We start from the raw sequence: 23,925 nt of genomic DNA on the forward strand, positions 1-23,925 counted from the left end.
TGCCCATGAATGTTTTGGCCCTTTCACTGAGGGGTTGAGGAGGAGGAGTAGTTATTTGTTTTGTTAATAAAAAAGAATCGTCAGGTTATCTATGAGAACATGTGTGTAACTCTGTGCTGTGATGCCCTTGCAAGCTTTGGGAAGGGTGCTCTGTGTGTACAGATGATATCAAAGGAGTTCAGGAAGCAACCAAAGAAAAGAAGTTGGGAATGTGGCACTAAATCTATACTGTCCATAAAATGTTTCTTTACAAATGTGTATTTTGGTCTCAGCCATGCTATCAATAGCATAATTTTTAATTAATCTTTTTCTTCTTCTTTATTTTATTTTTCTTTCCATTTTTCCCTCCCGGGAATGTCTTTGATGGCAACTTCCAAATGAGGAAACATGTCAATCAGTTTTCCAAGGATGTTCAAAACTGCAGTGCAGGAAATGCTGCATATCTTCAGTCAATTTAGAGTAACAGAGAGGAAATCTGAAGATATAAAAGAAACAGGAGTTTCAGACAGCAGACAGTAGGATGGTCAATGCAGAGGCAGTGTTATTAATGTCTGAGTGAGTCCTAGGGACAGACAGTGAGTGAACTGGGTTAAGGCAAAAGATTAATTCTGTTTGATAGTTGTGAACAAGAGAGTGGTAGAGTTTCTCAAAGTGAAAAGCTGCTGCTGTTCTATGCTGAGAATATGAAACACTATTTTCATGTTAGTTTTCTGAGTCTTTATCTGAACTCAAGGATGACTCAAGTCTTTATTTGAATCAAGAATGTCAGAAAAAGAATTTATCTTATAATGATCAGTTCTACAGAAAAGTCTGTTATTCACTACTCTTACCTTTTATGGTTTATAGCCTGGTCTAGAGGAAGATTTAAGGATTTAAGGATTAAACTATTCTAGCTTTTACAAATTGCCCATGACAAAAATAAAGGGTTTGTTTGCCTGTGAAAACTGTAATTCTCTCAGCAACGATCTTGTATGATTTTACACTAGTCGGGAATAAAGCAGTGGATGTTTGGCAAGCAGGGCCCTCTCCTGGTTTATTGCCCCATGACACCCTTGGGAAGGCAAAGCTCGGTGAGGAGACACGGGAGGCAACGCTGCCAGTCACTGCTGATGCAGATTTAGAGGAGTCCTTTCAGGAGGGACTTGTGTGCTTTTCCATGGTTTGCTAAATATCAGAGCACACATTCAGAGTTTGCAGTCTGGACATACACAGAAAGACCTGAACAGTAAAGGATATTCATTTCAAGATAATCTGAACAGCATACAACTTCCAAAACAACCTTATAGCCTTCACTTTTCCACTTTTCCCTGTAGGTTTAGTCAACTCTACAGGAAAGTGAAAAATAAAGCAGTGGTCTTTTGTAGAACACTGGTTTAACTGATTAAAACAAGTCCTTGTATGCATGCTAAAGAGTAACTGCTTGTTTTATACCCTTGTTAAGTAACAAATGATGTCACTATTTGTACTTACTAAAGCTTGTCAGCTTTACCACAAAGGTTTTCACTAAACATTATAGAAGATATTGCAAACCCATAACCTACATCTTCATATTTATTCCCAAACTCATTATCCCCAGTATTTCTTAGACAGATGTATATCTCTGTCTGGAGATCTGGAGCTGAACACACAGCTGATTCCATCCTTGAAGTAACTGCCCAAGCATGCAAGATTAGAACAGTTTTGAAAGATCTTGCAGATTCCTAATCTCTCTTGCAATTCCAGTGGGCTTTGCTGCTGTGAGTTTCTAGGTGCAGCCAAATGTGAAATGTTCCTGGTAGGATTAAGAGGATCATCACAGTATGCATAGTACAAGGTAATATCTTTCAGTTTTACTGTTCCATGTTACACAGAAATTAATTTGCCCTTGGAGGTTTTTGGAGTGATCATCATGTTATTATATTATCATCATTTTAGTTCTGAGTATAAGAATAGAATGTTTTCTGGGGCTGCACTCAGTTTTTTAAATTTCTAACTTGAAACTTATTTAAAAGGCCATATTTTTGTGAAAAAAATTAGGAACTTTAAATTCTACTTTAAGCACAGCTTTCCAGAGAATCAGGTTTGCATCCTATTTGCTGCAAAACAAGTTAATTTTGCAAAGTACATCTTACCATTTATTTACAAATCATGCAAGTAAGTGTTTGAACATGTCAAAAGTTGTCCATACTGTGTAGATTCTATTCTTTTGTTTACAAAGAAATAATGATGCTTGACTCTTTATCAGGTATTACTTCCCAGTTTAATCACATTTGTCATTTTCAGTTTTAACAATAAGCTCATATACGGTTATGGCTAAAAGTAGAAAGGATATAAGTAAACATTAATATACATCTTTCAGGGTTTTTCCCTTTTTTAGTTTAGTAGCATATATTAGAGTATTAAAGTGAAATAGTTTTCTTTTTTTTTAACCCAGAGGCCCTGAGAAATTGAAATGTACTGACTAGCCTAAAGGACATGAAGAATCCAGTTTTTAATGTAATTCTAAATGAAAGTCCAACCTTTATAATTGAAACTATTATATTGATTTTAATCCAAGTGTGCTTTAATAATGGAAAAAACCCTCTCTGTGTTTTTTTCCAACCCATAGCTGTGTTACTTACATTCCAAAGAAGAACTCTAAGCAATGGAAATCTTTATCTATGTCTCTAAATGCTGTATTAAGAGTGCTAATTTCAGGAACGACTTACTATTGTTTAAATCTAGAGCATATTTTATTCTTCCATGAGACTAAGAGACCCTGGTCATTAAAAACCAAGTGTAAACACTTTTGACATTTTAATCCTAAAAATAGAATCTCATTATTCCCATGTGCAGTAGTATCAAGTTACTGTAAATTCAGAGGCAAAAGGTGTGTGTGTATGTGTGACTTCAAGTTATTGCTATGGTGTTACAGTTAACATACATTTTGCAGGAATCTGGTTAATGTGCAGACAGTAGTGGGGAAAGCAAGCAGAGCAGTAATAATTTCAAGCTAACACATTATTTTGGATTCTTCTCAGTCAGTTCTTTCTCAGTACATGAACTTCCAGCTTCAAAAGTTCCCAACAGAAGTAATTTCTAGAATAAATAAGAAATTGTTTAATTTTTCTGAAAAGTTTTGAAAAACATGCTCTGCAGCAAAATAATATTTTTCTATACTGTAAGTTGAAATAGAGTATTTAATGCAAATTATTTGGGATGAGTTATATGGCTTTTGTAAAGGCAGTTACACACTACTGATAAGAAAGCTCTCTGAAGGCCATGCCTTGCTCACTTAACATATGGATCAAAGATAGCCAGTATAGTCTGACTGGATTTCAAAAATGTAAGGTCCCTCCCCAAAGGAAAGTCATAGATTTGAGAGGGACAACCTTTTAAGATGTGAAAAGAATACAAAAAAAATGTGATAAAGAGTCAGTGGAGAGATGTCACTGAAAGATGGATGCCACAGTCTGTGGCATACTCAAGATAAGTGACCTAGAGAAGGGAGTAAATAGGGAGATGACAAAGTTGGAATTGTTGACAATATTGTGTTCCTCTAAAGTAGTTAAATACCAATAGTAAAGTAGTAAAGAAAAGGAATGACTGCAAGAAATTGCAGAAGGACCTTGTAATATTGACTGCATAGGCAATGAGTTGAAAAGGAAAACTGAGTTTTGATTAATGTAAAATAAAACATAAGCTTGAAAAGAGGTGATTGAGGGAGGACTGGAAGGAGACAACTTACTTATTCATCAATCAACACAGGTTTCTTGACATTCTTTTTCAGTTTCAAATCTATTGTTTGTACCATTAAAGCCTCCATACCAGAACTGGCCACAAGAATTGCCAACCTTGTCATAATACCATTTTACCGTGTAGTTCCAACAATCCCCTGGTTTCATAGGTTCCAAGCACCTTGGATCTGAAAGTGCATCAGTAAAAGTTTGCTGAAGTTATGTTATCTTAGAAGTGCCTCCTTCAGTAAGAAAAGTACCCCTTTTGTTTTCTTTCTTGTAGTGCCTGGCCAAATTCCACTTCCATTAATGACTTAGCTGAACAGGCCTAAAAAAATACAGGATTAGTTGGAAGCAAGACTGCCTAAATCCTGATGCAAGAATCAAGCTGCTATTTAAATACCCAAGCATGCAGTTGGTACACAAGGGTATCATCTGAGTCCAAAAATCTGTCTCTGACTGTGTGTGATATCTGTAGACAGAGCACCCAGAAATACAAAAAGTAATAAAATCTAAATTATATTGCAAGAGGAGTGGGGTTTGCTTTTTTTTTTTTTTTTTTTTTTTTTTTTTTTGGTACAGACTTGCTACCTGGAACCTGCAGACAGTATTCATTACTCACTTTTTCGGGCTCTTGCTACCTCTGCCACGCAGCTGGCTGGTGATCTTCAGTAGCAGTTCCACCAACAAAAGGATTGACAACTGGACTCAGGGGTCTGATTTCAGACATGTTATAAATTGGGGGAAGTATTGATTCTCTGTGAGCAGAGGTGGTCACATTGTGGTCCTGAGCAGATGGCAGAGACTCAGTGTATCTGGATTGTGATGGACTACGCTGCAAAAGGAGTCAAAATCTTAAAATTCTGTCTGGGCATAGATGCTATGACAAAAAAAAATTCATAGAATTATGCAGGAAACTTTTGCTAAGCAATATGTGAAAAAACTATTAAAAGCAGGTTGGTTACTGTGATTATTTAGTATGGAGCCATAAATTTCTGACCATGAGGGCATAATGAAATGAGGCAAAGTAATGCCTCTGATTTAGCTACTAAGCTGATTTCATTCAATTTAAGCTAAATTCCAGTCACTATTTAGTCTGCAATATAAATAGAACAAAAAATGGGAGGAATTTTTGAGTAAGTCACTGCTGCTTAACATCTAGAACACTCATTGGGCATGATCTGACATCTTCAATCTGTCCTATTTCTGGTTAGCAGGCAGTTGCTAATCATTAGAATTTGAGAATTTACCTTTATAGATGTGTTAAGCAGTCAACCCTGCTCTTCAAATTGCAACCATTATCTAAAGATTTGCCTAATATTTTAGTATATTCAAGAAGATTTGCAAGGTCCTTAGTACAGTATAGTACAAACAACTGCCTTAACCAGACATTGATTACCTACTGAGAACAGGAAGGTATTTGATAGAATTCATTATCTTCCCATTTACAGGCCACCACTGACAAAGCCAATTTAAGAAAACTCTTCAGAGTGATTGGAACTTAGTCCAGGTGAAATGTAAAGGTGCAGACAATTCATCCAGTCCTTTGAATTTTGCATTTCTTCTCTAGGTCTACAAAAAGACTGTGTTTATTTATTATAGTAATTCAACAGTTTGAAGATTTATCCATAAAAACAGCCAGCCAGAACCAAGTATGTGAGCATCTAATCCTATCTGATATATCTAAGAACTTACTTAAGAATCCTTTTTTATTCTTATCACATTTTATAAAACCAGCATCTATCTAGATTAACATTTATTTTTCTTAACAATGTCAAAACTGACCCTCAGTGTCTCACAGATCTGTCTAGATGTATTATAAACCCAAAACCTAAATTAATCAGTTACCAAAGAGCGCTTATTCTTGGAAATTAACCTAGATTTTGAAAGTGAACTATTTAATTATGAATGATATTATATAAACAATACTACAAGGATTAATAGTGGATAATCCATTGGCTCCTCCATAGTAAGTCAGTAATATTTAATTACCTGTAATTAATTGAATCTGTATTCAATTAATATTTGAATACCAGTATCTGGTCTGCTATATCCATTCCATGCAGCTACAGAGGTTTGTACATCATATATTTCAACCAGTTTATCCATCTGGTTATAAGGGCAAGCAAAGCTCATTTTGTAAAGCTCCAAGTTTTTTCAACTCTTTTAGGCAAAGCAATAAAAATGCTCTAAAGAGTTGACAAATATCCTAATCCGATGCTCCAACAGTGGCTGAAAAACACTGGAGACCTAATAAGGGAGCTAAGGTGATACACACCTGCAGAAAACATCATCTATTGCATTAAAGCTCTCCCTGTGCTGTCTGTCTGTGCAGCAGCACTGTTTTGGAGGGAAGAACCTCAGTACAGGTCAGGAGAAATTTAAAGCTGGAGAACAAAGAGTAACAAATAAGGAATCCTAGAAGTACAGTCCAATGTGGAAAGTGAAACAACAGCAAAGGCTTAATAACTTGGAAGTATGGCTGGGAACAACCTGGAAAGTGTGTGACCACAACAAGAAGCATTGTATTGAACAATCAGCTTGCACATAAATAAATGCCTTATCTATTGTGCACCTGACACAATAGAAATGTAAGAGTTTAAACTCACTTCTAAGATGAATAAGACCTACAAAAAAAAAAAGATGAGGACTCTCAGCATTTATTGCAATTGAGAGGCAGTATTGCCCTATTTCTTTTGTAAACATTTGTTCTCAACAAATAAGTTCACTTTAAGTTTTTTTCAAACACTTTGGTCTGGTCAAATGACATGCTATTTGCATATTAAAAGGTGAATGGTGAAATAAAGATGGCAAAATATTCGAATTCAAATAAAGACACATATTTTAAAAACATTTGACAACTGTTACTTGTTTACTCACTGGGTTACTAATTCCTTCTGTAGGAAGCATATCAATCTCTGAAGTGGTCATTTTAGGTAACAGGTTATTAGCATCTTTCTTGGCAATTTCAGGTTCCTGACTTGGAGAAGGATATAAAATATTGTATTTTCTGGTGTACTCTGCAGACTTGTTCTCACAGATTTTTGTGATCAGTTTCTTTTCAAGAACTGAAAAAATTAATGAAATAATAACATTTTTAAAGGGTAATGAAAAGAACTCACAATGATTCAGAACAAGCTTTCAGTGCAGTATTAGCCCTAAACTTTTAATTACAGTGATTTATGAAAGATCATCTTCTGTAGTTATTGCAAAATGCAAAAAAATAAGTAATAAAGTAACACAGCCTCTGAATTATTTTATTTTAGTGCCATGTTGTTCTTTTAAGAAAAAACAGATAAAATTATCAAGTCACTCTAGGAAGCAGAAGTCATAGCAGAAAAGAGAATAACAGTCCAAAAAATGAGGGTGAAGAAAAAGAAGTGTTTACACATAAGAAAGAAAAAGAAAAACTGGGCAACAGTTTTCTACTTATTTATAAAACCAAAAAACACCAGGGACTGGGAATATTTTTATGTTGAATGCTGAAGTCTGAGTCAAAGCCTTAAATTTAATCCCAGTGGGAACCAGACCTTAGCTTGGATTCTTCTTAATACCTTCAATCTAGACTTAACTTCATTCACAATCTCAGCATAGCAAAATAAGTTTATGCTTAGGAAAGTATAGGCTGGTCTACAGTTAGTCTAGATCAATGTACCTTTTTTTTTTTTTAAATGGGTCATTATAGATTTCCTCTGGATTTTCTCCTGATTTCATCCATAGCCACAGATATTTTTCAAGCCACATACATTGAAATATATCATGTCTATCATATCCTATTACCTTTGTTTGTGGCTCTACCATTTTTCCCCTGAAATTAGGGTGAAAGTACAGGTTTCCTTATCGCTTTCAGAAAAAAAAAAAAAATAAAGAGTCCTTATAAGAGAAAGTGGAGGGATTCCAAGACTCACAGGACCCTAAAGAAAGAGAGAGTTTGAGATGTTACGTCAATGTGGAAGGAAACCTGCATCTCTCTAGGATGAAACTATGGCCAAGCACAAAAGAACTGTGAAAGAAGGCTGATGCAATCTCTCACAAAAGAGGAGTATTCCAAAGAAGATCTGGGCTTAGAAAACTGATGTTCATTGGGGTTTATTGTTTCTGCAAGAGGCAAAAAATTTGGCAAAGACTTCATATGGCCAAAGATGATGTGAAACAAGAGTGAGCTTTATCCAAATGAGAAATAAAAGCTGCCACTCAGTAGGCTGCCTTGCCTGGCCATGGGAGCGGCCAAACTCCCTAACATGCTTATTTCCAGTTTCCTCTTACTGAAATAGTTTCTTTTACCTGAAAGTGTTATGAAGTCGTCTATCTGGTAAACATGTTCTTCATCAGGGTCTGTTGCAATGAGCTGCATTCCTTTCAGGAGGTCATCATAATGAGGATCAGTCCTTTGCACAATCCCAATGACAAGGATCTCAATATCTGCAGCATGGGCCTCTCTTACTGTAGTGTCCAGCTGTACTTTATCACGACTGTCTGCCTGTCCATCCGTTATTACAACAGCCACCTTCCTTACTGCCGGGCGTGCTGCCTGGAATAAGTGAATGGCTTCTTGGATAGCAGAAGCTGTGTACGTGCCTTCTCCTAAGTAGGGCATCTTGTCAACAGTTGATTTCAGGGACTCTTTGCTTGTGTATTGCTTCAGAGAAGACACCAGGTCCACTCTGTGGCTGAAGTTGATAATGCCAATGTGGGTTGAAGCATGGTTGGCTGAAACCTTGTCAATGAATGTTTTCATAAAGGTTTTGATAATATTGAAGTTATCTGGTCCAACATTTTCCAAGCCGTCAATGACGAATACTAGTTCCAGAGGCGTTGTTCTACATTTGATACCACAACCTAGAAGAATAACCATTTCAGACATTTTATGAGAAACCACCTTCAAAAAATGAATTGAAGTCATACAACAGATTTAGTCAGTTAAAACCCAGTTAATGAATTAATTTCTAGTTACTGGTACTGATCACAGAAACAGAGCTGGACCAAATTCCTTCAGGTATAGTTCTGGCAACATAGTGAGCATTATTTTCATATCAAAGGTATCCTGACACCCAAACATTCAGAGGAAAAATCCATTCAGTCAATATAAATTCACTGTGTTTTATCAGAACTACTTTTTTTTCCATACTGGAATGCTTACCACATATTTCATTGATAAGTCTGATAACATCTTCTCTCTGAAAAAGAGTTGTGTGTTCTAGTGTTAAGAATACTGAAATATTTATTTATTTAGAAAAATGCAGGCAGTGCAATATCTCATAAACAGCCTTGTGTAAGATCACATAACCTTTAAATAATTTTCCCAGATAAACTACTATTCCTTCAAATAATTTATTTACCTACTTACTGAAAGACCAAGTTCACCTTTTCTTCCCCCAGATCCCTGGAAATGTGTAGAGTGAGATACTTAACAAAAGCCAAATTTGCCTGGTTTCTACTCTGTAAATTTAAGTAACATGAAAATGTGTTTTACCTTTGGCCCTGGAGGTCCTGGGTCTCCAATCTCTCCTTTGGCATCTTTGCTCCCCGGATCACCTTTATCTTCATAGTCTCCCTAATTTAAAACAACTGTATTAAATACACTCATAGCTCCATTTTTTTTTTTTTTTAATTTTTTTTTTTTTTTTTTTTTTTTTTTTTTTTGATTCTCAGAGCTGGAAGTAAGCTTCAGTGAGCTTTAATGATAAATTTTCTGTCTCTTTTGGTTTTCTTTTTTAATTAATAATTTCTGTTGTATGTATTATAAGGAGAATATCTGAAAGCAGGCTTTCAAAGAAAGCAAAATAGGCAGTAAAAGCACCTTTAAGAAATTTCTATGAAAAATTACCTTAGTTCTGGAGGGGGAGTAAAGACATCTGTATGCAAATGTCAAGAATATATGTGTACTGTTATTTGATTTTTTGAACTCAAAAGCAATGTTTATACTGGACCTATGCTAATTTATACTTAAGGAGAGATATAACTGCATCAGATCAGCCACTGTGCTGAAACTTACACCAGCTCTGCATGAAAACCTGTGAGCTTTCAAAGGACAAACGAGGAGGCATGCTTGGAGGCATACTGTTAAAGCCATTGGAAAATACAATGTTTCACATTTAGAAGGAAATTTTCAGTTTTTCCCTCAACTGACTAGACTTTTTGACTTCCAAAAAGCGAGAGGGTTCAACATTATGAGACAATTTTCACATAATGCAGGTATGAAACATTGTAAGTAAGATCCAGCTTCTAAATTAGACACTTTTTTCAAGAAGAAGATTGTGCAGGACAGTTTTTGTACTTTTCTCTGGAAATTACTAACCAGCTTACATTTCATTTGAAATTTTAAAGCTCATGAATTTATCTAGATTACTGTCCATTTTGATGTTATTCCTCATTATTGCCCAGCGAACGGAATCACATGGGTAACTCCTGTGTTATAGCCTTCGCTGGTGATTGTTACCAGTTTTAAAGAATCCTTTTGAATTTATCAGTCTGATTCTGATCTTATTCAAACTGGTGTAAAGCTGAAAATTGTAAATCACTTCTCCACAGCATTAAGAAACCCAGTTTCAACTAAGTAAGGTCTTGGAAGAGAGTTCTTATTCTATTTCACAAAATCCTAATATCCAACAAAGGATATTACTTTCCATTATCTGTCCATGAATTGAATCTAACATCACCAAAGTTAATATCAGCATTCATAATAAAGGGAAAGCAAATATGATTTGCTGGCTGTGGTGGTGTTGCTACTTTCTTACACTTAAATACACTAAAACCCGATCTTTTTGGTACATATACGAAATTCCTGCTGAACTAAAGCATCCCTTATCATGTGTGTCAAGTCTGCTATATTAATAGCAACAGAAAAGTGAGTATTTTGAGAGATTTATGTTGGGTCACAAAGATTAGTTAATATACAAGATGAATATGACGATCAGTGAAAATATTGCAGTTAGTATAATATTGTGGCATTTGGAATGTGAGTGAAAATAGAACTAGGAGGCAGAAATTTGTGTGAAAGAGCTTGATATTCACATGAAAGCTCCCAAGCTGTTAGATGTGAATAGCTAAGTGTAGGAAATTCTCACAATTTTTATAAAACCAGAAAGTTATTTGGTAAGGAAAGATCCAAGCTTGGGCTTCAATCATTGTAGGAAAAAACCAAGTCAAGTAAAGCAAAGCCCTTAAATGATGTTAATCATAAAGCAATTCCTTTTCTTCTCAGAGCCTGGCAAGTAAAAGGACATTTTTTTAATACCTGAAAAATATGAAAAATTAATGAATACATAATTTTAATAATTTAGAATTATTCTCCTGCTAATGGGTATGACCTCATTCTAGATCCTACTTTGTAGTCTGATCTTTAATGACCATTAGGATTTTCACAGACTTCAAAGCTGACAATGAGTAGTAGGTACTTACCATGCTAGCTCTGTAAGGTAATGCCTTTGTCTTCTGTTTTTCTTCAAGGACCTGTCACACCAAATAACCAATAAAGAAAGAAAACCCCCTTCTCTTTCCTTACTGCAAACCTACCTTTTCTCCAGGAAGGCCAGTTCCTATTGATCCCTTTGGTCCAGGAAAACCTTTACTTCCTTTCTCTCCCTGAACAGAATATGAAACTTTTGTTTAACTGAAAATTAATGTAAAATCTAAGCTGTTTCTATTCACTTTTACACTCTGCATTATAGAGAAAGCCAGATATTTGTACTGTGTGATGAAGCACACAGTACAGGACAAAAGTGGTCTAAGGTTGGAGAAATAAGCAATTGGCTATGATTCAAAACATACAAGAGAACCTTTTAAAGTATATAATGAAGAATTTATTCTTGATTAATTAAATGAAAATTTGTCATTCCACTGAAAGAGATGAAAGACAAAAGTAACTTTTCAGAGATAGTTTTTCATCATGTCTAGAAGCAGTAAAAGGAGGTCTAAACCAAAGTTTTTCTAGAAATACACATTCATGACCTCTCCAGGGCAGACTCTTATTTCTGATCTTAAGTAAATGAGAAGACATATATATATATATATATATATATACACAGAAAAATCTTCATAGCTTCTGGCTTCCAGAAACTTTCTTGCTTTATTTAATAGGGTAACACAAATATTTTTTACATATCAACTGCTGTATGCATTTTAAACACAGCTAGAAGTGGATATATTTCCTGGTACATAAATGCTTCACCAAAATTCACGTTGCATACGTAATTCACATAAGAGCTGTGCCCGATGCAGATACCAAAACCAGTTCTAGAGAATGTCAATGAAATCAGGAGCAGTTACCACATGTATGAAACCTAATGATGAGGTACAAGTACAGGGTTAGTCTGTTCTATTTTGCAGTCAAGTGCTCTCACTGTCCCTCTAAAGCATCTTTTTTTAATGCTTGTATTGGTGCTCACAAATGGCTCTAAAGGGGTCATATTGCTCATAATGGACAGAGAAATACAAAAGTGTTTCCAAGTTTATCCAGCCTTCACCTTCTAAGGTGCACCAGTACAGCAGGACTGATCACTGACTATTCCTGCTGTGCTGGATAGGGGTTGATGGATTTCTGCAGGCAAAGAAACAGCCACACACTGCACACCTAAGCCAACCTCTTCCTTGAGAGCTCCTGGCTCCCATGAGTTGGGAATTCACTAGGAGTTAGGTAATGAGATACAGCTCCTCGAAGACACAGTGTATGACAAGTCATGTCCATGGATGGCTTTCTCCATCCAGATTCCAGATCTGACTGAAATCCTGTTGAGATGACAGCTTCTGCTTGCACATGGGTGCATGGTGGTCTTGCCCTGTGCTAGGGAAAGGTATCCAAGGCACTCCACCATTCACATCTCCACTGGAGCACTGCTTTGCACATAGCCTTGCCCTATGAGTACCTCTTGGTCCACTAACCAGCTTGGGGAATGAAATGCTCTGCTTGCCACCAGGGCTACCTATCCCTGGCCTGCTAACCAGTAGCCTCTGTAAGCAGAACTTCCCCTCTCCTCAGTTTCTTACGGCAGCAGCAATTCAGACAGTATTAGATTCAGTAATCAGACTTAAAAACAGTGGATGTATCAAATTCCATAGCTGATCCACTAGGGGGACTTCCTGTAAATAGGAAATGCTCCTAAGGTGATGGGATGCACAAGGCATTTTATTTTGCACTGTTATAGGAACACACAGTGGCTATTTAATCTAATTTCCTTTAAGTCACTTTTTAGCAGGATTGTGCTTCTTGGGGCCCTCATTTAGGTATTTATGCAAATGGCTTTTAAACACAGTGAAACATTGTACCAGTTTGTTTCAAGGCTTGCTGTTCAGCACTGGGACAGTCTCTCCTTTCCACTCAGGTCATCACACAGCTTCTTGGTTAACCCCTTTGCAGGTCTGCAGAGCACATACATATGAACCGAAATCGGGATACGCTGTGTATTCCAGTGGTCCTTCACTAGTAATAAATGTGAGACCCAACAAAATGGTAGATTTCTTGCTGCCATTTGTTACTGCCCAACATTGTTATGATGGTGTTCAGGCAATGAAAATGGAATGGGACCTACTGTTCTAAGTAAACTCATACCCGTACAGCTGACATTTCTCACAAGCACACATGTGAGTTTCATCCTTCAAAACACCAACCGCAGAATCAAATCCTCCTTTCTCTACTTGTGCAACAAGTATCAATCAACATTAGAAGGGTTTATCATAGATTCCATAACAGTACACTTAGTAAATCCCAAGAAGTGTGCTGTATTAATTTAAAAATATTTATGGCTTTGACAGTTTAATTCATGTACATAATAAATTCAAACCTGACCACCAGTACTACCAAAATGAACTGAGTGCAGATCTGAAAATGTCTAGACTGTGGTATTGAAAGGGAACCAAGCATTAAAAAAAATCTGTGAATACAGATATCAACATAAACTGACTTGAAGACTAACTCATTTTTGGCATTCCATTCTTACCATAGGCAGACCGAGATCTCTCTCTTTATATAAAAAAAAAATACTTGGAGTGATATTGGTAGCTAAAATGCAGGAGTAGAGTAACTTTAATCTGATGAAGAGTGGCCAAAAAGAATGAAGTTTGATGTGTGAAGAAATAGAAGAGCAAAATAGACAGAGAAAAGTCAACAAGCATTAGTGTGTGGAGGAAACTGGCACTACCAGAGCAAGACAGTTGCAAAAGTTGCTCAGAAATAACTGTTCCTAAGAATTATATAAAAATAATTATAATTTTATAAAGCAATTGTTAAAGGAAGAAAATAGAAATGGCAAGACTTATTGTACCTACACAAGTCACAGAATACTACAAAAAAAACCAGCAGCTGAGTTTGATCCACCCTATCATTATAGTTTTGTTTTCAAACCTAAAGACATTTCATAACCAGGACAAATACTTTTCAACATCCCTAAATTTCACAGCCTTGCATTAGAAACATGCCTTTGTTTGACGATGTATCAGTGAACTGTGTTCTTCCACTGGAAAGCTTCCATAATGACAAGTTCTCTACTCTAGTAAAACATGCTTTAGATATTTATTCATAGCAATGCCAACATTCAGACATGCATCTGTGTGTATCTAAAGATACATACAGAGAGAGAGATGAGGGGGAGAGAGAGAGAGAGAGAGAGGGATGGGGGGAGGGAGAGGGAGCGAGTTAGAGGTGTAAATGTGCACACTGAATATTTTGGGTAACTCTTATGTTCTCACAGGAACAGAAAATTATTATGTAATCTGCATATTTTTTAATGTATCATCAGATGCACTTGATTGCTGAAATATTTTTGTCCAGAATGGCAATTGTGCTTTTAAAATTAACCTCACATACCCGAAGAATTAACAAAGATATATCCCAAGTATTAGATTCTGGAAACACAGCAGAAAGTGTTATTAAAGGCAGACAGGAAAGTTTTCTTATACCGTGAAGTGATACAAAGATGGCAAGAATTTTTTTTTTGCTTTCACAAGAATAGAGCAAAGAGCCCATGGAGATTCAGCAAACAGGAAGAAGAGAAAAGAAAATAAGGAGTTTCTTATGTCCACACATTAAAATATGTATTAGCTTTGTGATTACTGATAACAATTTATACAGAGCCAAATTGCAAACAGATCAGAAACAAAGGTCTAGAAAGTCATGACTCTTAACCATGTAGACATCTCTGTCTAAGAAAGTCTGGAAACAGGATAAGTCAGAAACCATAAAAGGGAGTTATATAACAAGGGAAGAGAAAGAACATAATAAAGTACATTTTTATGTTATGAAATACCTCAGTGAAAAAAAAAAAAAAAAAGAAAAGCTCTCTGCAGAATAAAACCAGAAATGATGGAACACAAACATAAAAATGGAAGACATTGAAGATATAATCAAAGCAAGTCATGAACAAAATAAATACCAAAGGAATCTGTGCTTTTCTGGTAAAGCTTGTATGAAATAATTCCACAATGGACCAAAGAAAGATTCTGCTCTGAATCATTTTTCAAACAACATACATTTTCATAAATTTGTTTGTTTTTTTCAGAATGTCACTGTTTTCCAATGAAGGCCAGTGAATTCTCTGATGTTTTTAGTATCTACAGCCAAAATCACAGGATGAAGAGGCACCTTTTATAAACCAAACTAGAACATTGCCCCTTTTACTCAATCATTGGTGGCTGACCACTTAAGAGTTGGAGACCTGAACACAATACTCTTGATCCAGGGAAATATTCAATCATATGCTCAATTTTAAGCACCCTGATTTAAGGAAAATAGAAGAAACGTGGGTTGTTCTCCACTGGAGCCTCCAGTTTTAATAAATTTTTCCCTGCATATATGACAAGGCAACTTGACAATTTGACAAGGCAATTTGAATGCTCAGAATATGTTGTCAAGTTTGTGTTTCTCCTTTTAGGGAGAGAACTCGTGGCTGGAACTGGGTGACTAAAAACCCAATTAAGAGTATGTGGGAGACTGCCAAATTTCATTTATATTCCTACATGTGTTCAACTTACTTTGCCACTGTAGATCTCTGTTACTGCTTTTTACAAGTGCAACTCAGAGAAAACTATGGATCTAAGTAAATCAATAAGATGTGGCAGAGAAAAGCCTTTTGTCTCCAGGTTAAATATATTTTTAATTACAAGAACAATAGGAGAGCAGTTGGATGCAAACAATACTGAAGATCCAGCAAATAAAGTAAATACTGCATATCTTTTGAATACAAAAATTAAGTGTAAAATTAATATTTGCAGTTCACTGATTTGGTGGCAAAGACAGAAAGAAGACAATGAATCTCTTTAAGAAACAGTTTGAGAAGAAACTGAACAGGTATCACATTAACCTGGATTACCTTGTCTCCTTGTATGCTGGTGCCGGGGAGGCCGGGTAGACCAGACAAGCCTTTACGTCCCATAATACCCTATAGCAGTCAGTAAAACAAAAAAAGAATTATTAAGAGGAAAACTCCTGGTAACACGAAGGAAATAATCCCAAAGTCGCTGCAAGCAAAAGAAGTCAAACCTGGTCAAAGATTCTAGGTCTGATTCTTCTTTGGTTTATGGGTTCTCACTGTGGGTCTTAGTAATTATCCTTGGCAAGTTGTCAGGAAAACAAAGGAACAATTAATTTGAAAGTAATCAAAGAATGAAATTTACTCATGGCACAGAGTGATATTTTCCTCATTTTTCCTACATAGAAGACAACAGAAACCATGTATACAGAACAGCTTCATGCAATCATAAAAGAGAGGCACAAGAGCAGAGGCACAAAGGACCAGAGCTATAAAACCTAGTGTAAGTAAATCTGCCAGGTATTTTAGCTAGTGCTTTGGCACTGTGGGCATATGCCAAGCCCCTGAGGTGCCACAGTCTCTAGGAGCACCAGTCATTCTGAAAATCCTAAGTGGGAAGGGACGAGAGAAAAGCCAAAGCAGCATGTGCTGATTTGTATCAACACAGTCAAAGTAAGGTAAAGCCCTTGTGTTTGCAGGCAGGCTAATCTAACATTTCAAAGTGACCAAATGAAGTGTATTTTTTTTTTATTGCATCAAAACTAAATGACTGAATGACTGATTTTCCTTTTTTTTTTTTTAATTTATTTTTAATTGAAAAAGTTTTCAAAATTTGATCAAGTTTCATAAAAGGTTCTGTCAACCTCAGGTTGGACTTTTGATTTCTGTCTTATAATAAATAATCACTGTGCTCCAGTACAGTAAGTGGAAATAATTCAGTGGTATGTATATTACCCAGATTTTGTATATGTTGAATATTTAGGCAGAAGTACAAGAAAACTTGGTCATCATGAAATATTAATGTATAGTTCTAAATATTTAGCTTCTAGATGTTAGTGATGTTTGAAAAGTCATCATTATCATCTCTGCAGACAAAAAGTTTGTCACAAGTTTTCACAAAATCTCTTGCAAAAAATACTCGTAATATATATATATATATATATATATATATATATATATATATATGCATATACATATAAATATAAATATAAAGGGTGGATCATCTCAACCACAAAGCCTTCTCTTTGCCCAGCTGAAAAATCCCAGTTCTCTCAGCCTTTCCTCATAGAAGAGGGACTAAATACACGTCCTCACTCTTGAAAACAAAATATTGTTTCCCCACAGAGAACACATTTTTCCTTCTCAAAGGCTTTGTGGAAAGAGCACGTAAGCGTCATACAGTTGGAGGATTTTGACACTCAGTCCAAACTTACTCTTTTCAAACAGGCTGTGTCAGTATGATTTACCAAAGTACTGAAATTGTTGCAGCTTTCAGAAAGCAAGGTAAAATCAGACCCATCCTGAAAAGGTATTAGTGCCCTGTCGTTTATTGTATATCTGGAGTTGGTAACAGCAATGTTTCTTCATTCAGATACTAGTTTATACAAAATGACACTGGAGGGTTCTGTTACTCTCTGCTATTATGCAAAAAGTTACAAAGGTGTATCTATCTTTAAACTAACACAAAGTGGAGAAATATTCACAATGTTTCTCCTCATTGCCTCCTGATATTTGTAAGAATAATTGATGGATAATAATAAAGAAATTTGATGGATTGTAATAAAGAAATCCAGGCAAGTACTGAATTTCTTTTCTTATCAGTATGTCTTTTTTAAATTATAAATCACTTTAGTGAAGGGAGGAAAAATTGCCCAGATGTTGCATGCTGGTTGCTTATAGAATTAACTTTTTGTTTTAATATTTCTTTCCTAATGGTTTTAATAACAAAATCCACTGGATTTAATTTGATTGAGTAAAAATTGCAAACATAAAATTCACATTTAATACATTTTCCAGCACAAAATAATATCTTGGAAACAGGATAGATACAAGCAGGAGAAATGCATTATTTAGCTAATTTACCACCCTGATAGCTCTGTTCAATCTCCAGATGTAATCTCATAAAGTTTAGCTGCAAATGCAATTTTCATCCTATTAGTATTCTTCCTCATTCAGTTGGTAGAAATGTATGGTTAGTGACCATGTTTACATGCTTGATTTCTCCTGAAGCTGCACCAGTGTAAATTAATAACTGATGATGATTGGTGTCAGAGATCAGGGTCTGGCTGCCAGCATCATAAAAGAGCACAAAAAGCTTCAACATGGCATCATACCAACCTTGGGACCCATGTGTCCCCATCCTGGAGGCCCTGGCGGCCCAGGATCACCTTTAATTCCACGGTCTCCCTGAAAACAGTCACAGAAATGTCAGTCATCACCTAGTAAATGTAACATCTTCTATCTACTTACAAAGCAGTCAAACTACTGAGTTTAAAAAACAAGCCAAACAAATGCCACATAAATAAACAGCTTCTTTATACATAGGTATTAAAAAAAATAAAAACCCAAAATACAGGCACCCACATCATTTATGCTCTAGGTGAAGAATATTATTTCCCTAGAAAACATCCATGTGATCAAAATCACCAACAGAGTTAGGACTCTACTTTGCAGGCTTATCAGCTACAAAAAACAAACAAACAAACAAACAACTCCCCCCCTCAAAAAAAAGCAAACCCATTTGGAAACATCACCATTTTCCCATCACATTTTGCAAAGTCTTACTAGGATGGACAGGGAGTTTACTAATGGAACCATGATCATGATGCTTTTAACTGATACTGTGCTTGTTCTGACACTAGAGACATTTAATTTCCAGAACTGTCGAAGTTAGGCATTTGTGTAAACTAAATGAATTTTAATAGCATCAATATAGATGAATAAAAAGAACAACACCCTGTTTTTTTTTTAAAAAAGCCGTAATGTACATACATTTAGCTTGATTTCTGAAGGAAATGAGGCTTAAGTGATATACTTTGCCTGTGCTTCTGCTTGTCTGTGTTTGTTCTCTTTTTTTTCTTTCAGTACATTTTGAACTCATCAGTTGATTTCAGCCAAATTAATCAGAAATTTATGGTCCTTGACCATATTTTCAACAGTTTTGGTGATAGTTGGAGGTTGTGTAATGGAGACAACTTTTTGATATTGTCAGTTTATGCTTTTACTGAAGAAAAAAGAAAACCCATCCCTCAATCATCAGGCAGAGAAAAGGCAGCAGCCATCTGGTGAGGGGAAAATGAGGGTAACAGAGAGCCTGGTGCTGCCCCTAGTGCTGCGTTTAAACCCAGCAAAGGAGATGGGGAGTCAGGGGACATCAGTGATAGAGCGAATGCACAGGGACAGACGAGGCAGTTTTGTTTTCCTCAGACCATGATTGTACAAGTGAGGGAATAGGCACACGTTCAACACATGATTACTAGAAAAGTCCCATCCATTCCTTGAAAAGAAAATAGTGGTCTATAACTAACAAGTTAGAGATGTAGAATATTCTGATTTGTGTTTAGCTTGATATTCCTAAACCTATTCCTCTGCAGGCAAGCACAAATAAAGAAATGCACTGAGAAGCTGTTGATCATGCAATATATTAAAAACAAAGCAGAAGAAACTGTATTTCTTGACAGAATTAAAAAGAAATCATTATACAAACTCTTAATTGTACTTGTTTTTGCACATGGAAAAGCTGTAGAAAGGGCTGTGCCTGCAGAGGGAGCATTTGATCTAGGACAGAGGTGCAAGTATAAATCACAAATCGGAGATGTCACTTGAGTTGTGGTAGGTGAAATGAGACAACATATCAAAGAGATTAAAAAGGAAAAAAACAAACAGCATCTTCTACTGATTTTCTTTACATTCTGGGAAGAATGAGTGCAGTCATTATAGTGAATGCTTTTAGGTGCAATTCCCAAGGTTCAGTCTCTATTTATGCAAACATACTAGGGCCCAAACTATGTTCAGGTATGAGAGATTTGAAGAGGTGGGAACTCTGATCACAAAGGCTAAGGATCAGACTAAGTTTATAATGCTCTCCTTCCTGCTGTAACATCTAGCATTTGAATATCTTTCCTGTTTCATCCAAAGCACTAGACACTGGCCAGTTTGAGTCAGGACACAGTCATGGTATATGGATGCTCTTAGCTTTAAATTGCTGTGTCAGGATGGTTGGGTAACATAACACTAAGTGCCATGCTCTGTTGGGAGGAATTTTTTCCCTCAGATGACCTACGGCTTTTTTATCAGACCTTCCTTGCCAATGCAAAGAGCCAAGACATTGGCAATGTATCTACCTTCCTAGCTAGTACCTCCTATTATCAAAGGAATATTTATTTGTTCTCAGTATCCCCACAATCCCAATACAATTTTAAGCTGTTTGTAGGCCAACTCTTCATGAGCAGAAGTTGTGCAGAGCAGCCAAAGCCTCCCCAAAGCCTCCCTCTAAAATCTGCCAGAGATGTCAGAGCTAACAGATACAGATATTGCATTAAAAAGTACTTTTTTAGGAGACCCTGGAATACTGTGGCCTGTGAAACAGACTGAGCTGCTGTAGTGGAAACTGAATGGGAGGTTACCAAACATAAACGATTCCTTATGGCCCAGTACACCTAAAACCTGCTCTTAGAGCAGCCCTGACCAAAAACAGCCTAAGGGTGACCTGAAGTCATCTGCCTCTTCCTCCCATGGGTAACACAGTCTTCCACAGGGTCGTTGCAGGTGAAGGATTGAATTTTAGCCTCACATGCTTAGTTAATACCAGATGTCTCATTGAAAAGCTCTTTTGTAGAGCTTTATAGTAATCCTCACAGTTTCTGTATTTCCTAATTTAAAGAAAAAGGCTTTTATTTTGCTTTATGAGTTGTGAAGTGGAGCAGTTCTTTTTCCCAAGGTGACACACTAAACTGTCCTTACGGGAATTCATTTCAGAAACGATTAATACTGTTCTTTGATGAGGTCTAATTTATTTCCTGTATTGTGCTTGTAGACAAGCTTGACACCTTCAGTAAAACAGTGAACTAAGAAATAAGCAACTTATTGACTCAACTTTTTATTTCTTGCACTGAAGCAAGAAATAAAGAGCTGAGTCAAAACACTGTAAAATGTAGCATTCCAGTGTCTATTCTGTATCTTTTATTCAATAAAAAAACAAACATTAAATGGCCTAATGGTCAACCAAAAAGTAAATCTTGGATTTCCCAATATATATACCTCATTTACTGTGAAGGATGTGTATTTGATGCTGAAACATACAGCAGACACTGCAATACTCTCTTTAGTGAGAGTTAATTGATATAACAGTATTTGTAGGAACAACACATTATTTAAAAAAGGTATTACATCTCTACTATCCATATTTTAGTTCAAATATTCAAGCCCCAAGCTGCAAAAGTTGTTTATATTGCAACTGGATCCACCCCAAATGTTCATGCACAAGGGACTTTGCTAAGGATTTTGATAATCTTTCTGCTATCCAGTTACTTGCTTTATTTCTAGTGACGGGCTCTTGCTCTTCAATGTCTGTAACTCACGTCCTAGTTGGCAACAGTGCTTTTAAATCAAATTTTTCTTATATTCTGACATTATGTGCTTCTGTTTTAATGCTGCAGAACATAGGGCTCTGCCAAGACTGAATGCATCCCACATGTTCCAGTTCTGTTTTCATGTGAATTTGACCTCTGATACATAAAATTCCTGTTGAGCAGTGTGCACATATGTGAGCCATTTCTGAAAGCAGAAAGAACAGAGCTTTAATTCAGATGAGTGGAACATTCCTATATAATGATCCTCAAAGGAATTTCAAATTAACTAGTGTGGAAATTTATGAGCCTCTTTTATCAAATAAATGTTCATTTTTTAATATGCAGAGATTGTTGCTGCTCTTACATTTTTCTTTTTTTTTTGGGTTGTATAACAGGTAACCAATGCATTTACATTTCATTTGAAAAAAACAGAATATTTTCTATTTTATGAACTAAGTTCTAGGGGAATTCTTGCAATTCAAGTGAATTCTTTTTCCTTGTGGCACCTTTGCTACCAAGATGTTATGCAAAGATTAAAAAATCAGAATGTAATATGGGCAAAAAATCAGGGAATGAGAAGACATGTTTGTGTATTTACTTTCTTTTTTCCAGTGCACTCTTTACTATGTCTGCTGTGGGTAAAGAGAAGTAAATCAGACATGTTTTATCTTGGAATATTTTATGTGCATACATGGTAAAGTGGAAAGGAATAAAAAGATGTTTCTGAAGAAGGTTCCCAATTTCAGTCTGGAAAGGAGATCATAAGAATGGTACCTTTCCCTGAAATACTCCCTTATCAGAAGTGGCAGAAGTCTTAAAGAAAGTTGCAACCCAGATCACAAGTGACAGAAGTACAATATGATATAAAGTGTGTTAGAGGGGAAGAGGTGAATTTGAAGAACTGCCTTCCTAATGAAGACTTCCTATGGGAAGTTTGCAGGGTGAGATACACTGGACTAGTTATTTATACAATTTTGTGTTTCTTCTTTGTAAAGATAATAAGTTTATTTTTAAAATAGACATAATGTGGAATGATGGAGAAGTTTAAGAATTAGTGAATTCCTTTACTTAAAAGATTCAAGTGAAAAAGATTAAATACTTAAAAGATTCTCCTATATTTTCACAGGAGTTTTGCATATGTCTCACACTTATTTACTTTCTATCTTTTGTCTAAAAACTCCTACCGTTGGTCCCATTATTCAATTTCCAGGATGTCCATCATCTCCCGGTGGACCCTTGTGTCCTGGATCCCCCTATCCAAAAAGAAAAAAATTCAGAATTATATTAACTATATTCAGTTTTAACTTCAAAATTTTACAGAAAAGAACAAGTATTCGGTTCTTTCTTACAGTGACAATTTTTGACTAGGTAACATGAAACTAGTGTTTCTAGAGGAAGGTTTCACTACCTTGATTCTGACCTCTCTTACATTTCTGTTTCTCCCCAGCTGTGTAAAAGAGTTTGTTCTACCTTGACAAATAACTTGATGGCTTTAGTTTTCAGATGAAGGTCGAATGTCATAATTCACTTTGAGAGGCCAGATGCACCTGTGGCTCCTGCCTGCTTTCGCCCACAAGAAGGCTACATAACCTTGTTTCTGTCAGAGCACATAGAGAACAGCAAGGAAATTCAAAGACAAGTGCTGAGACAGAGTATGTTTAGAAAGTCTATAGATGCAATGGCACAGCACTTCAAAACTGCAAGTTCCATAGTCTGAAGTCTCAGGGAGAAACTTGAGTTTTCCACAAATATTACACAGCCCAACTCTTTGGTAACAGCTCTGGCAGTGGCTTTTCCAAAAAGCAATTAGGCTTAGAATTCATGTTCCTTATGTTAACCCTTCATGGAGCAAACTTTGGCTCCTTCTAGTGTTTAAACTTTGGTAACAGATGTTTCCCTTTACATTAAGGAATTTACTAAGAAAATCTAAATTAGCAATGAAACATTTGCAATTTCTCAGTAAGAAGAACATGCAGTATTTCAGGAAACATTCACTAGGGAATGCAATTAAATGCTCTATCAAAACCACTGAGCAACTGTAACCATGACAAAGAATTATTAGAAAAAACAGCTTTCTAATGTCACTGTCCCCATATTAGTAACAGCATAATGACTGTTAAGGGAAATAAAACTCCAGTCCTCAAACGTGGGTGTATCTTAAAAGAAATAAACTCCTCATGGACATAACCATGGCTGCCCAGGAGGTAAGACCTCTAGCAATCACTAATCACCATCTCAGATAATTAGAGATGTCCCAAAAAGACCTCAGACTCCCAGAAATAACTCCAAGCTTTGAGAAACATTCTCTGCATTAGAAATTTATCATGTCTGTCTTCTCAATTGCAGACACCAGGATGTTTTAGGAACAAAATTAGTAGTTATTGTTGTACTTTCCACAGCTGAAAGATAAAACAGACC

General features: G+C 36.0%; 1 protein-coding gene across 1 annotated transcript in view; it reads right to left on the minus strand.

Moving 5' to 3' along the window:
- Window positions 1–3,713: 3,713 nt before the first annotated feature.
- Window positions 3,714–23,925, minus strand: part of COL28A1 (collagen type XXVIII alpha 1 chain) — a 50,078-nt gene continuing 29,866 nt past the window's right edge. Inside the window, 11 exon segments of the mRNA XM_053931682.1 lie at window positions 3,714–3,883; window positions 4,314–4,530; window positions 6,576–6,763; window positions 7,980–8,534; window positions 8,836–8,872; window positions 9,043–9,078; window positions 9,169–9,249; window positions 11,211–11,279; window positions 15,998–16,066; window positions 18,275–18,343; window positions 22,692–22,760. Of these exon segments, the coding sequence (XP_053787657.1) occupies window positions 3,714–3,883; window positions 4,314–4,530; window positions 6,576–6,763; window positions 7,980–8,534; window positions 8,836–8,872; window positions 9,043–9,078; window positions 9,169–9,249; window positions 11,211–11,279; window positions 15,998–16,066; window positions 18,275–18,343; window positions 22,692–22,760 (1,560 nt within the window).

Source organism: Vidua chalybeata, chromosome 1 (genome assembly GCF_026979565.1).
Source record: "Vidua chalybeata isolate OUT-0048 chromosome 1, bVidCha1 merged haplotype, whole genome shotgun sequence".
Taxonomy (NCBI): Eukaryota; Metazoa; Chordata; class Aves; order Passeriformes; family Viduidae; genus Vidua; species Vidua chalybeata.